Consider the following 15,458-nt stretch of genomic DNA (forward strand, 5'->3'; position numbering starts at 1 on the left):
GACGGTAAGGTGTACATTTCTAATGGTGCAGCCTAAATCCCTCAGTCCACTGTGCTATTTAGATCTGAAGAAGGGCTAGCTCACATGTTCCAACCTTCCTCTGCTCTTGTGAGCACTTGAATGGCCTCTATCATTCCTTTTTTGAGAAACTGCTAAATTAAAACTCCCTGACTTTGTGTGCATGAGCACAGGTATGGCCATTCAGCATATCTCTGCACTGTTCCCCTCCTCTAGAACAGAGCTTGGTTCAGTAACATAATCGATCAGACCACCTGGCACATGATCGGCTTAAATTTTAGCTCCCAAGGTCATTCTAGGTGAGGAAAGGGAGCACTAGCAGAGTTGAGCAAAATTGCTCTATGAACTTTTCCACTGTTAAAAGGAATAGTGGAGAAATCTTCAGTGGACTCTGGTGGGATTGCTTGGAATCCAGCTGGTGGCGTTTGCAGTGGGCAGCAGATGTGCAGAGTGGTTTTTCACCTGGGGTTGGCATTAGCACTAACTCGTATGTGACTTTGTGTGAGTGCACTAGCATAAGTGGATCAAAGTGCTGGTAAAAGTTGATTCCACTGATGAGCAGATGGTGGGGTAAAATTGGCCTCACATCCCATGAAACAGAACAGATTTAACTAAATCTGCACACTCCTAGTTAAGTCATGCATGCCCTGTTGGAGCGGCAGGATGCTCACTGAAGGGACTAAAGGAACATTTCTGGTGGCAACACCCAAAAGTGCCCTGTCACTTGGTGTCAGAGCGAGATGTTCCCGTGAAAAGGGAGAACCCACCTGCCGGATCCCCAAGGAGAGCCAAAGCACTTGGCTTTCAGCATCAAAGAAAGAAGGAGCTTGCTGGAGACAGAAATGCAATTCTATGCGCACCTTCCTGGGAGTAAGTCCTTTTAACCAGCGAGATTTACTTCTGAGTGGACATTCATTCAAAGCACTTTTATCCTTCTTTTCTACTGAAAAGCCTCCCAAGGTAGCTTCAAAATCAGAAGATCCACCTGGTCTGGTATTTGTTCTCACAAAGGCCAGCCAGAATCCTGGAAGGAAGCCCAGAGAGAGCAGACATGCCAGGTACGTGGGCAGAAGAGCAGCACCCCCGGCCTCAGATATGGGGTTAATATGGTGCCATCAGGACTGCTCATGCTGTCCTCCATGGAAAGGTCTAATTCCCCAGTTCTAACCCTCTGAGAGGGGGGACTTTTTCCGTTTTCTCCATGCCACGCATAATTTTGTACACCTTCACAAGTCCCCCTTTTCCCTCAGCTGCAAATTCCTCTTTTCTCATAGAGGAATTTCTCCAGCCCTTTAACCATCGAGATGCACAATCCTATGACCCCCCAACATCATTTGGGGGGGGGCAGACACATAGGATTATGCAGAGTCCCAACGTTGAGCTCCTGTGGCCGTGGAGCTAGGATTCCGTAAGCTGGGCCCCTGCCCTGCCCACAAAGTGAAAGCGGCATGCCGAGCTTTGACATTGGCCCCAAAGAGGAGGAAAGGGGGTGTTCGAGAAGCTGGGAGGGGAGGTATGGATGTCAGTGACCTACGTCATTTCCAAGTGGCGCTCCAGACTCCCCCCTGCCACTCCAGAGTCCTTCATCTAGACAGCCGAAAATAAAGCCCAGCACTGCCATGCACTGAGGCGGGGATGTAAGAGGTGCCCAAAGTTGTCTTTTTCTGCACCTTTTCCATTTTGGCTCGACACTTTTTGAGCTGCGTACACATGATTTTCCAAGTGCAGACATACCACAGAGTGGTATACAGGGATTGTGAGCTTGGCCGTGTTACGCTGGGTTCCTTTCCAGCATCCCATCTTAATAATAACTCCATTATTTTTACATGAAAAAGAGCTGTCATACAGAAATGGCCTGCACATGCTGGATGGAAAAACCCAGCTTCACAGAGACAGCAGCCATCTGAGCCAGCTTGGCTGGACAATATTCTGCAGATGCAAAGCGGCCACATGTTCCCGCCAAGACAAACAGTGTTGCCTTTCTTACATGTTGGCATAGGAACTTAAAGTCAAAGACCGTCACAGGGAAAGCCACAGAGCCAAACAAGCTTCTGGAGAAGGGGGAAAGTGGCCCTCTGTGCAGCTAGACAGGCGCACAGGAATGTAAGAGGCAGACCACTGGTCTATCTAGCCCAGTCCACTGGGTTCAGGCAACATAGGTTGTGTGTGGGCTCCCATTCAACCATGTTTAATGCTGAAACAGGTTTTTGTGCTGTTTGAACCCAGCTGTGCTAACAAGCCATGGTTTGTGAACTACAAACAATCCAGGAAAGAACCCACAGGGTTTCAGGCAGGGCTCCCTCCTAGCCCCACCTGGAGGTGCCAGGGACTGATCCTAGAACCTGCATATGAACCAGGCCCTCTGCCACTGGGCTATGGACCCTCCTAGATAAATCGCTTTAGTTGTGTAGCTGTATGGTGTAGCAGCTGTGAGTACAAATGTTGACCAAGGTAGATCAGAGACAGGAGGGTACAAACTTTGCTCCGGTTGAGTAACGCCATGGCAAACAAGGCTCAAAGGCAAGGAGACACAGCCAAAGTTCATGAACCATTTCTGGTCCTAGAGCAATGACTCATCCCTGGGCTTTGGCCTGTGCCTGAGGTGAGCATCGCTGAAGGCTGCCAGGTCCTGCGTAAGGACCCCAGAACGTCACAGGGGAAGGCAGCAGAGCCGGATGAGAGTATGCGGAAGGGGGCAGTTTCCTTCAGCGTCGCGAGGCAGGCACACAGGGACATAGGCAGATGGTGCTCTGCTCTATCTGCCAGTACACTGGGTTCAGACAGCATGGGCTGTGTGTGGGCTGCCTGCTCACTCTCCTCCTCTTCCTCCTCCTGAGCATGACCAGCAGTGACTGACAGTGGGGTGGCCATGTGTCCTACTTGGTGGAGAGCCATCCTTCATTTGAAGAGCGGTCCAGTTTAAGTCTGGTTTCCAGATAAAGAAGTATAAGAAGACAGGAAGTGAATCTGCTTCTATAGTAGCTTGACCACTTGGACGGTGTGAACTTGAATGGGATGGGAAGATGCAAACTCACCTGCCGTGGAGGCTGCTCCCACCATCACCCTCTAGAGGCAAAGCAGTCTGATTCCTGAGAGCCAAATCCCTGCTGTTCGGGAAAAGTGGCCAGTCAGGAGCATTTGGAGCAGAAAGCTGGCAGCTACTGAAGAAACTAAAGACAAACCTCTCCAATCTGGCTGCCTCCAGGTACTCAGAACTACAATCCCCAGAATTCCTGGTTATTGGTCATGCTGGCTGGGTCCGCTGGAAGCTGAAGTCCAAAATATCTTGCAGGCACCAGGTCAAAGAAGGGTGAACTAAGCACCTGCTGAGGATCAGCTGCCTCCCTCCACTGATTCTGTGGTGGAGAGATCTGGAAAAGCAAAGTGGAGAAGTCATATGCAACAGCATGAAATGGGCCATGTGGCCCTGGCCTTGATCGTCTGCCTCCTGTGAGGATGATAATGCTGCTGGTGGTGTAAATGGTTGATTATTTTAATTTAATGCTGCATGTTATCATCTTTCATCTGTTGTGTGGTTTTGTCAGTTGTTGCAAACTGCCCCAAAAGCTTCAGCTAATGAGCAGCAGACGCGTATTCAACACTGCTGCTGCTAGCAATGATTGTGGCTGCACACCATCCCTGGGCAGATGCCCTTGGCCTGTTGGACTGGTGGCCTGCAGACAATTCCCTTGACTGTTGATCAGCACCATGAAAGTCCCTCTCAAGCAGAGCCCTGGGTGCAGCTCTTGTCTCTTAGGTCTAAGTCATGATCCAGCACTCCGTGCCCATTTCCCCACCTGTAAAATGGACACGATGACCCATCTCACTGGCTGGATGATATTTGAGAGTAGACTTGGCATCGCATCTAGCTGAACCTGTTTTTTCTAGTTAATACTAGCCCCCCGACCCAGATTCTTCCAGATGTTTGGACCGCAATGCCTTACATTCTTGAATGCTGGACATGTCGGTTGGAATATAGGGAGCTGAAGTTCAAACTGGAGGGCAGCAGGTTGGGGGAGAGCCATTTGCATGCCTTGCATAGTTCTGGTTTTTGTATTAACAAACATGTAGATGCTATATTGCTATGACCTTTACAGAATGCAATTATTTATCAATGCATTCATTCTATCAGAAGGTTGTTTGGAGGATGAAGAGGCCAACAAAATCACTCCTGCGCTGAAGGAAATGTGCATCCATGATGTTTGGAATGAAAACATGCCAAGGCGTTCTGCCTTTGCTATTTCTTCAGCCCAGCTGTGCAATTTCGGCAGGACCAAGGGCTGTTTTGTATCCCCAGGTTCTCCCGACTCCCACATCAATCCCAAGGGCCACATTCCCGCTGCTGTTGCCACACCAACATAACCTCATGTGGGCAGCAAAAGCACTTTGAAGGGAACTCATTTTGCTGCTCTCCTGCCTCCCTTGCTGTTTTCCACAGACATTTAGTGGCAAATTGCAGCATGTTTGGCCATCGTCATCCACACAGGGCCACTCTAGAGCTGGGGGTGCCCCTGAGAGTCACATGTGGCTCATGCCTGATTTGAACCCCGCATCTTGACTATGTAACTTGGCAGTGGCGATTCCTGTGCAGAATCGGCTGCAGTTTTCTCTAACTCAAGAAACAGAGGGTTATTTCCATAAGGCAGACGTGTAGGGTTAATCATTGATTGCCGCCAGTTCAATCATTTGCAGTGAGGGTCGGGGCTGGATATGGGATCCCCTTCTTTATAAGTAGCACCTCCCTGTTAGGACTCCGCACGGCCCGTTTCCTCCCCACCAGCACAGGCAGCTCTGCCCCTGCATTGCCGAGATGGCATTCAACGGCACATGGCAGGTCTATGCCCAAGAGAAGTACGAAGAATTCCTGAGAGCGATTGGTAAGTGGCTTGTCCATTTTGCCATAATGGCTGAAATTTAGGCCTGGGAAAAAATGTATTCCATTCACACCTGAATGTGAACTTACTGAATTTCACCTTTCAGAGCAATACCTACAATGAAATGTAGCTACTCTACCAAATGTGCTGATCTCCACATTTTGCAAAGAGCTATCCGGTCAGGACAGGCACATGTATTTAGGGAAAAGGTGAAGGCAAAAAAATTGGATATCAGTGACAATAAAGTGAAAAATGTAGAACAGTTTGCAAAATGTGTGTATCAGGTAAAATGGTATAGAAAAATAGGTGTATTAGCAGAAGTATAAAATAGTGTATGAAGCCCACGCAGTGCCTGAGGTCATTAATGCAGTTCATGCCTACTAGGTACCTGAACTCACCTGGTATTTTTTACTGTATATCTTCATTTTTTATTTTTATTGCTTCAGCTGGGACACCAGCCTGCCTCAAAGTGAGGAGCTGTTCTCCAGCGCCACCTCTACGTGTCAGGCGGATTTTTGTCTCCCCATCTCTGCCTGGGATTTTGATGCTTGGGCAGATTACTTTTCTACAAGATGAATGTTTTGTGACCCAGAATGCCTGCTGTTGCAGCCACTTAAAAGGCCGGCAAGCCCCACCCTCATGGTGGCCATTTTGTGAGAATGCCCATGATAGTCTTTCAAAATGCCAAGCATGCCCAAACGGCCAGGGAAGCTCGTCCTGCAGCAGCCTGCCTTAACCCTGGCATGGCAGGCAGCTGAGCTACAATCATTGCCAGCCCCCTGTTCAAATGGCTTCGGGTGCAGGTGGATTCGATAGGCTGAACCCCTTCTAACCCAAGGGCTTCGTTAAATTTCAGCACCACTCAAAGCCAGATCATCTCATGAAGGTGATTGGTGGGAAGTTTCAGGCAGAGAAAAGAAGTGCTTCTTCCCACAATGTATAGCTAAACTATGGCATTCACTGCACTGGGGGAAGGTGATGGCCAGTGGCTTTAGAAAGGGGTTGGACTGATTCCTGACGGAGGCTCCCCGTGGCTACTGGCCTGGCTGGCCATGTGCTCCCTCCGTCACCAGAGGGGGTGTCCCTGTATACAGCAGCTGCTGAGGAGCTTGGGCCGGAGGAGGTCTGGCAGCCCTGCAGCTGGAGGGATCCTGTGGGCGGCTGGTTTGCCACTCCGTGGACAGAGTGTTGGGCTGGATGGACTTCAGGTCTGAGCCAGCAGGGCCTTTCCTATGCTCTGATGTTGTTAAAGCTCTCAGAGGAGGCATTCCAGTGCTGGACAAGGGCAGACCTGAAGGGGCAAGGCAACATGGCAAAAGTGCCGGTTTATTTTCATGGGAAAATGTGGGTGTGAGCAACTAAGGAGAGGTGTTTCGATCTTTCGGAATGGTGCCGGGGAAGCCAGGAAACCGTCTGAGGACTGGGGGAAGGGAATGCGGCCACTGAGAAAGCTACAGGGGGCTGCTTGGGACCCCTCAGCAAGCTGGGCTTAGCCCTCCAGCTCAGGTTTGACACCACAAGACGAGATGGACACTGAATTTTGTCTGACTGGGCTGTTGCCTGACCACGCATGGCTTTATTTTCTCTTGCCTACCCCCCCGGTGCTCCACACTTCAGCCTTGCCGGAGGACATCATCAAGGTTGCCAAAGACATAAAGCCCATTACCGAAATCCACCAAACTGGGAACACGTTCGTCATCACGTCCAAAACGCCCAACAAGTCTGTCACCAACACATTCACGCTGGGGAAGGAAGCAGAGATGACCACCATGGACGGAAAGAAGGTCAAGGTAACAAGCCAGCAGCGGCGGCCAGGGCAGCAGCCTCATGGGCTCGCAGCTTCAAGGCTCATGGTTTCAGTTGGCCTTCCCCACCTTGAGCTGGCTTTCCACAGCTCCCATAATTTCTGTCTCCAAATGCACTTCAGTGTCTGGCCACCCCTGAGAAGCAGCAATGTCCACAAAGCTCCTGAAGAAGCAAAATCTCTTTGTCAGGCATTCCAGGAGCTGCCCTTCCTACTGGGCACCAAAAGTGGCTGCAGGCAGGTGGGCCCAAGGAATGGGATATGACTTCCCGACCCCCAAGTTCAAAAGGACTCCCTCTGACTGAGGTGTGTGCTTTGTTTTGCATTTAGTCCTGAGGTCTAAGAAATCCGCAGCCCGTCTGTCCTTTATGTATTAGGGCTTGCATGTCAGGCCAACCCATCCTGGCAATAGGCAAGGATGGGCAGGTCGTTCTGGGACTGGGTTTTTTAACCCTCTCCCCTGCCTGTACTCCAGACAGCATCCCAGGGGACACCAGGCCAGGACTAACTTATTTCTCCCTTTTCACAGTGATTGTAAGCCTTTTTCATCTTGCTGCAGCTGGCAGGGAATCAAAGGGTGTTGCAGTCCAGTATATCTGGAGGGCACCAGGTTGGGGAAGAGAGAGAATGAGAGAGCACACGCGCGCGCGCGCACACACACACACACACACACACACACACGTGTGTGCATGTGCTCGCACACATGTGCGCCCCCTGTCTCAGCTTCCATGCAAGCTTCCCAGGAGACAGTAGAACTGGCTCAGAGCAGGGCAAATCTGGGCTACCCAGGGAACTGGTGGGCATCTCCTCATGCCCTTGGGTTGGACCCAGGATCCACCTTCCAAAAGAAAAAAGACCCTTTTGTGGACTGTGGGAACCCCTCTTTCCCCATTCATTAGTACCTGCTGGCTCCCGCATCCCTGGGGGCTGGAGGGGCCGCGGTTGGAAGGAGGGGAGCTTTTCCAGCTTCAATCTGGATCTGACTCTGTGAATATTCCCTGGAAGCATCCCACTGCCCCCCTCCTAGGGCAGCCCGTCTTCTTCTGGGGAGAAGCCCTTCCCCGAGGCCAGGTTCCCTTGGGTCGCCCACCGCACCCTCCGGAGGAGGGTCGGAAGGCCGGGTGGCTGGCAGGGTGCCTGCAGTGCGCCTTCCTGCTGACCGCTGTGCCTGCAGACTCCATTCAGGCGGCCCCTTCGCCTTGGGTCGCCGGCACAGCCCCTGCTCAGGGATGCAATCTTGGCTTGGTTTGCAGTGCACAGTCACCCTGCTGGATGGAAAGATGGTCGCCAAAGCAGACAAATTTGTCCACGAGCAGGAAATCATAGGCAACGAGATGGTCGAGGTGAGTGATGCAGGTGTCCAGGGAAGGGTGCAGAACCTCCTTCGGTCCAAGAGCCTGGTCCCACCCCAGGGAAACTCTCGGGTGCCGCATCGTCATGGTGGATGGGGCCCAAGATAAGGGGGAGGGGCCAGTGCAAAACCCAAGAAACCAACCAACCAGCCAACGGTAGCTTGGAGCTCTTACTGGCAGTAGCTGAGTCCCAGGAATGACCCTTTAACCTTTAGAAAGGGGGGGCAGCTACACGAAAGCCTAGTTTTCGGAGCAGTCCATTTTCAGGGAGCAGGGGTGGAGATGGGAAGGGGCACAACCTTCCAGGGACCCTCAGAGGGCCAGATTGGCAGCTCTGGAGGAGCCGATGCAGGACCCAGCCCGGTGGAAGCGGAGCCCTGAATTGTCACTCGGTGCTAGAAATCTCAGGGCAAGCACCTGCCCCGGCTCCCTGACGGCCACGGAGACAGGCCACAATAATGCACAAGGACCTTGATTGTCTCTACTGCTTCTGCTCTCCCAGGACCAACCGGCCTCATTCGCTTTCCCAACCTACAAGGGGCGTTCAATGTATTCTCGGTATCAGCATGAAGAAAAAGGAATAATAAATTGAAATAATTTTTATTTTTCAGTGTAATCCCCCATAACTTCAATACACTTATTACATCTAGAAATTAACTTTTCAGTTCCCTGTAAAAAATACCCTTCCTCCTTGTCTAAAAAATGTGCATTAATTGCCGCCTTGAGCTCTTCATCGTCGAAAAATTGCTTTCCACGAAGATCTTTTTTTAAATTCGAGAATACGTAGTAGTCACTGGGGGCCAGGTCCGGGCTATAGGGTGGGTGGTTTATTTCTTCAAAACCACAGTCTCACACAGCAGCCTTCCAAACACGCGCCGTGTGAACGGACGCATTGTCGTGAAGAACCAACACACCTGCGGTCAGTTTTCACCGCCTTTTTTCTTTAATTGCTTCTCTTAAATTATGCAGAGAGGTTGCATAAGATACTGCGTTTATGGTTTCACCTTTTTTCATGTACTTGATCAATAAAATTCCCTTTGAGTCCCAAAACACTGCGGCCATGATTTCTCCGGCTGATGGAGTGACTTTGAATTTCTTTGGAGGGTCAGCACCTTTTTTATGCCACTGCATGGACTCCTGCTTACTTTCAGGGTCATAGTGATGAACCCAAGTTTCATCTCCAGTAACAATCTGGTCGAAAGTACTCAAAGTACTTCACCACAGAGCTCTAAAAATTCCCTGCAGCACTCGACTCGCACTTGTTTCTGAGGCACCATGAGCATTTGTGGCACCCATCTTGCACAGACCTTTGAAAGGTTAAGATGGTCATGAAAAATAGTAAATATGGTACCAACGGATAGGTGTATCATCTCTGGTAACATTTTTATTTTTATTTGAGCATCTTCCAATACAGGTGTCTCAATTTTTTTTCACATCTTCTTTCGTAGTGCCAGTAACCGGCCCGCCCAAGCAAGGGTCGTCTTCAATGTTTTCTCTGCCCCTTTTAAATTCACTTGACCACTTTTGAACAGTAGATAATGAAGGTGCAGAGTCCTGGTAAATGGCCACCATCTCTTCGTGAATGATTTTTTTACTTTTTCCTTGTTTTGTAAGGAACTTAATCACAGCGCAGTGCTCCATTTTCTTCAACTTTGTCGCGTCAGTCATCATGGTCGTCTTTCACTGAGGATCACTAGGGAACTAATTATCACACTTATTTGAAATTTTGCATGTATACCCTCAGAGAGTGTCATTAGCTAATGAAATAATTAAATTACCCACATCAGTAGCGAATCAACCTGCTACCGAGAGTACATTGGCAAAGTTTTGGCCTTGGTGCAACAAGCAGTGTTTCATGCTTCTTAGAGATGGTTTTCACCCACTAGTTCATGACTGCTTCCAAATTATCTTCCCGCAGACCATAACATCTGGCACAGCAAGGTTCACCAGAAGAAGCAGGAAAATTTAGAAAGCCAAAGGCAGCAGTTTGCTCTAGATGTTTTAATGTTTGCGAAATAAAGTGTGCCGTGTCCAACATTGATCTTTCATTGTCTGTCCTTTGCTGCTACATCAAAGAAAGCGCAGAGCGTTGCTGCTGCCTCGGGGCCTGAAATGCATGCATTTATTCAACACCATGTCATGCCTTTTGGCCTCTTGCAGGGCAGTCATTGTGTCCTTGATGTGAGGTTAGTCAGGCCGAGAGTGACCGGCTCAAAGTCACTCAGTGAACTGTAAAGCCTAGTAGTCCATCTCTCAAAAGAGACCCTGTCTCACACCCTAACTGCTACAGCACACTGCCTCTCAACTGAGAAAGGGCTTTGGGAATTGTAGTTTTGTGAAGGCGCCCAGAAAATCCTCACTAGATAAAACAAAATGTAGCAGGACTCAAAAATGCATTACCAGGGGTGACTGATCTACAAGTGGGAGTCCTCTGTATTTTGGCTCCATTTTCAGGAAAATCTTAGTATCTATTGCTTTGCACATAAGCCGTTTACCGGTTGTGCTCACACAACACAAGAAGCCATGGTGAAATCTTCCTATTGTGGGTGTGTTGTGTTGTCTGGACCTTGTTCCCCATTTCCTGCATGGAGGGATGAGTTTTCTGAAACTGTGGCGAGAATTAGACTAAGAGAGTCTGCTCTCAGCTTTCTGCACTTCAGTGCAGTTTCTCTGGTTGTCCAGACCTAGGACTGCCATTTTACCTCAGTTAATAAAGATATACCATAGAGTCTCCTGGCAAGAGCAGCCACAAAAGTAACTGATTCTAGCCTTTGATCTCTATTGCCCTCATCACCTTAGCAACAGACACATCGTTGCTAATTTTATTTCCATTGGCCAAGTGTTGTTCCCATCTTCCTGTTCATGTTCAGAAACAAGGGAGGCAGTGCAAGAATTTCTGGAGGGAAAAGGGGAAATCAGGGCAAGCCTGCTTATTTTCATTTAAGAAACATCTCTGTGGAGGCTGGAGTGGCTGGGGAGCACTGCAGGTGTGCGGGTATACTCGGGAGGAGGAGGACTGCAGTGGACAAATCAGGAGGGGCTGCCATGGTCCATATGTAAGACGAGGGAAAGGGCCGAGATCTCACTTGTGAGGGCTGCTGGGATGCCTGGTGAGGCTGGGCGGATGGAGTGGGGCAGTCACACTTCCCAGGGAACCACACCATCGTCTGACCAGTCAGGCTGGGCAGAAGTCCATGCACCCTGGAAACAAAATGCCTGCGTCAGAAATGCCTTTGCAAATCGGATGCCTTTCCAGGGCAGGGTCTGCTTCCACTTAATCGCTCCCTGCACTGGCCTCCATTGACAAGCAATACATGCCACTCGGCACGGATACAGCACTGGCCACCAGCGCTCAAAGGACGGCTTCACCAGGCGTTCATACTCGGAGTTCAGAGAGCAGGAGCGGGCAGAGCTGCTCCCCGCATTGCTCTGCCAAGGCTCAGGCTGTTATCTCGCCGCTAGGAGCGTCCACGTCAAAGAACACGCTTGGCAACTAGTCTTCTGCACTCTGGTGCTCTCTGGATATGTAGGGATACAATTCCCCACGGCCTGGCCATGTTTCTAAGGATGCATCATCCCGATGCCTTTTTCACCATAACTCGAATCAGAGAAAATGGTTTCATTAGAGAAAATGTGTACAAGGCCAGTCTAAATCTGGAATATGCAAGTGGAAAGCCCCTCAGTTCCACACGGAAGTTCATGCTGACTCATAGACCTTTTTTTCCTATTTGTACAAAAATTCACACACAGTTCTGCGTGCGTTTTTTTCAAATATATGCATCCATTATGCACCGTTTCTGTACACATTTTCACCCATTGATTGAAGCATGCTTGTGCACATTTTTCAAGACATACATTTTCAAATCTGTACACATGCCGTCAAACACATTTTTTGGTTCATGAAACACATTGCAAACCCAGATACGCAATGGCTGCAGCCTGCAACTGAGTCCATGTTGATACATGCGCATGTTTGTCTGTGTTGAACTTGTCCACATTCTGTTTGGAGTTGTGTTATCTGCAACACTCTGTTGCAGATAACAAGCCAAATATGAGCCACCAATGTGATGTGGCAGCAACAGGGGCAAATGCCATTTTGGCCTGCATTAACAGAAGCATCCCTTCCAAATCCTGTGAAGTGCTAGTTCCCTTTAACTCAGCACAGGTTAGGCCTCATCTGGAGTATGGCAGTCAAGTACAAGTCTTACTTTCAAGTCCAAGCCCAGTCTCAAGCCACTGCAAGAAATATTTGAGTCAAGTCTCAAGTTTCTTCTCAAGTCTCAAGAGCCAGCCTTTTCAGAGAAAAGGGTGCGGGGGAAGGTGAGAGAGTTGTAACTCCCCACCCCAGTCTTCCCACCTGCACATATCTCAGTGATGCATCGAAGTCCTTTATTGCCATCACAACTTGTTTAAACAAGCTGTGCTATATTTGAATTTATCGACATTTCAGTTTAGGGAAACTATTTTCTGACCGTGATTGGCCCCCCTCTGCCTGGTGCTGTCAATCTCCCTGGACGCCGCATGTACAGAGCAGAGGCAGCAGCCAGGAGAAGCGCTATTGTGCTTCTTGCCGAGGAGGGCAAAATGTGCTGAAGAGCTGAAGCCTTCCCCCTACACAGGCAGTCCCCCAGCGACGGACAAATTCTGTGCCTGAGAAGGTCCTTAAGTCGAATTTGTATGTAAGTCAGATCACAGTGACTGCAGGCAAGAAATCAAAAGGCGCTTGCTCCTGGGGAGGAAAGCTATGGCAAATCTAGATAGCACACTAAAAAGCAGAGACATCACCCTGCCAACAAAAGTGCGTATAGTCAAGGCCATGATTATTCCAGTTGCGATGTATGGCTGTGAAAGTTGAACCATAAGGAAGGCTGAGCGCTGAAGAATTGAGGCCTTTGAATTGTGGTGCTGGGGGAGACTCCTGCGAGTCCCTTGGACCGCAAGGCGATCAAATTGGTCAGTCCTAGAGGAGATCAATGCTGACTGCTCTTTAGAAACTCAAAAGTGGCCTGCAGAGCTCCATGTTATCCTCATACAACAACCCTGTGAGGTAGGTTGGGCTGCGAATGAGTCACTGCCCAGTCACCCAGTGAACTACATTGACAAGTGGGTACTGGAACTAGAGCCCAGATCTTCCAGGTGCCCGGTCCTATACTCTCCCCTCCACGCTGGCTCACCGTACGATGGGGAGCACAAGGGCATGCTGAGGAGGAGGCTTCGCCTTCCCTTCCTGGTACACACGGATCAGGGCAACAGACCATTACTCTAATATTTACAAAGAAGGACGGCATGAAGGAAGGTTAGGCAAAGCTGCACACTATACAGCTAGGAAAACCAGTTGGACCCTCGGGGTATGTCACTGTAGGTTTGTGTGCGAGTTTATATTTTCCTGTGCGGCATTTTAAAACATCCCTAATTGTTATACAGTAGCTTTCTTTGTACATATCCTAAACACACACATGCTGAGGAAAAAAAACCCAGTGAATACTACAGCCAGGAGGTATAAATCTCTCGGCTTTACTGTGGGAAGAATAACACTAGACTACAGAGCAGGATTGTCATAAGTCACTCTCAGCTCCAGGCCTGCCCTCTATCACAAGCATGAAATATGGAGAGAACAACTATAAAATGGTACTTGCACTGGTAAGATAAACTAAAAGAGAGAGAATTTAAGAATCAGAATACTTGCTTTTATTTTGCTTACGGTGGTGGTACTGAGGTTATGACAAGATACAGTGATGATACAGCTCTGGATTTCTTTTTTGGTTTTGACCAGTACCTGTGAATTGCTCCAGTCCTGCTAAGAAGAAAATAGCAGGATTGGAGCAAGAAGGTTCATACTTTTTAGTCTATGGCTTTATTAGGTGAAGAGGCATTCTGCATTTGTTCAGACATTCATCATTTTTCTTGCTTAGTGGACACTCAGACATTGTTCTAGAGCTGAGTCTTGGCACAAATGAAGGCTTCTTTCACAGAAAACATAATCAGGGAATACCAGGAGTGAGGCATACCTAAAACTCTCTTCTAGTGCCCTAACTAACAGCTGGTTTAGCCCTCTCCTCTGAAAATTGGCATTGAGGCAAGTTAAGAATTGCTATTGTCCTTTAAGGCAAATAATACTACAATTCAGACATGTCATTACACATATAGACTGCTTCTCCTCAAAAATTGCTGAGTTAAAAATAAGTTGTTGCTATTTAATCAGCAGTAGGTGTTTTGAATTGTATATTTATTTTTTCCCTCCTTGACACACAAACAATTGCAGTACATGGACCAGTGTTACCCTTGGTCCGCTGCCCTTTCTGAGCCTCGGAACAAAGCAGCATCTGGATTTTCAACAATCACCAGCAAAACAATTAGTTTCTGTATTACCATTTTACTTGTCTACAAACTTGGAAATTACGAAAATAGTGGAAGCCTCTAAAGGGTCATAAAGATGAACTAAACTCTGATAACATGGAAAAAATGATAATTGTTTAAATCAACATTCAGGGAAATTATAATACAACCTGTTGACATGTATGAACAGTTAATGACTGTATTAAACATAAAAATAGGGCATATATACAAAATTGTCACCCTCACCCTCCCCTTTGTCCAGAGTAAGGTGTCAGAGTTGAGAGCCATTCCAATCATTTCCAAAGGCAGAAAAGTCCTACATTTCTTCTTTGTGGGAAGCAATTCATGACTGTTGCCCCACGTGAGCTGAGAGTGGCCAGAGACAGGGCAGGGCTGGAGTCCCAGATCTTCCACTTGGAGCACTGAATCTCCTGGAGGTCTCAGGAAACAATGATGTTAAGTGTCTTGGAGGTATATGAGCAAAAAATTACAATTTTTTGCGCATACAGGATATTTCCTATCCAGAGTGCTTTATTTAATAGTGGGAGCTTGCTTCCCTTGTGCTTTTAAAGTATGACAAAAATAACTCTGGCATAATACCCTTGTGGGAGTTAATAGCAGCATTTGTATTTCTGCAAGCAGGTGCTTGCAATGTGAGAGCAACAAGCACTATAGGTTTTGTTCAGAGAAACCAATGAAGACAGATTCCTTACATATTATTTTTGTATTAATCACCTCTCTGTGTTTGCAAGCTGATATATTTAAAGTCAGAGTTGAAAAGCACTGGTGACTGAAAGGCAGTTTAAGTGCTTCTGAGCGTATGTGGAGTGTCCCCCCCACAAAGCATTTCCAGCTTCTGTTTTTAAAGGTGGTACACTTCCAATTTTTGAAAAGTGGCTGCATAAGAAAACTGTCTCTGAGCACATGCAGAGTACATTTCCCTTGAATAGCATTGAGCAAAATGTTCTGGTGTGAACATGCCTAAAATACACAACAGAGGAAGGTTTTCATTTAAAGCTCTACCTCTCGTTTTCAACCAATCCAGGTGAGGCAGTGGATGTACTGAACCCGTGC

The 15,458-nt window shown here is 48.2% G+C and overlaps 1 protein-coding gene across 1 annotated transcript; it reads left to right on the forward strand.

The window, feature by feature from the left end:
• The first annotated feature begins 4,749 nt into the window (after positions 1-4,749).
• LOC123017451 (fatty acid-binding protein, liver) lies at positions 4,750-10,083 on the forward strand. Its single transcript, XM_044418799.1, has 4 exons — positions 4,750-4,895; positions 6,510-6,682; positions 7,950-8,039; positions 9,967-10,083. The coding sequence occupies exons 1-4, from the start codon at positions 4,829-4,831 to the stop codon at positions 10,015-10,017; spliced, it is 381 nt and encodes a 126-aa protein (XP_044274734.1). The 5' UTR covers positions 4,750-4,828; the 3' UTR covers positions 10,018-10,083.
• The last annotated feature ends 5,375 nt before the right edge of the window (positions 10,084-15,458 follow it).

Source organism: Varanus komodoensis, unplaced genomic scaffold (assembly GCF_004798865.1).
Source record: "Varanus komodoensis strain SLA01 unplaced genomic scaffold, ASM479886v1 scaffold93, whole genome shotgun sequence".
In the NCBI taxonomy this organism is placed as follows: Eukaryota; Metazoa; Chordata; class Lepidosauria; order Squamata; family Varanidae; genus Varanus; species Varanus komodoensis.

Coding starts and splice junctions, on each gene's coding strand:
- LOC123017451 (XM_044418799.1), top strand. CDS start 4,829: ATGGCATTCAACGGCACATGGCAGGTCTATGCCCAAGAGAAGTACGAA. Junction 6,683..7,949: donor TGGACGGAAAGAAGGTCAAG/GTAACAAGCCAG, acceptor CTTGGTTTGCAG/TGCACAGTCACCCTGCTGGA. Junction 8,040..9,966: donor TAGGCAACGAGATGGTCGAG/GTGAGTGATGCA, acceptor ATCTTCCCGCAG/ACCATAACATCTGGCACAGC.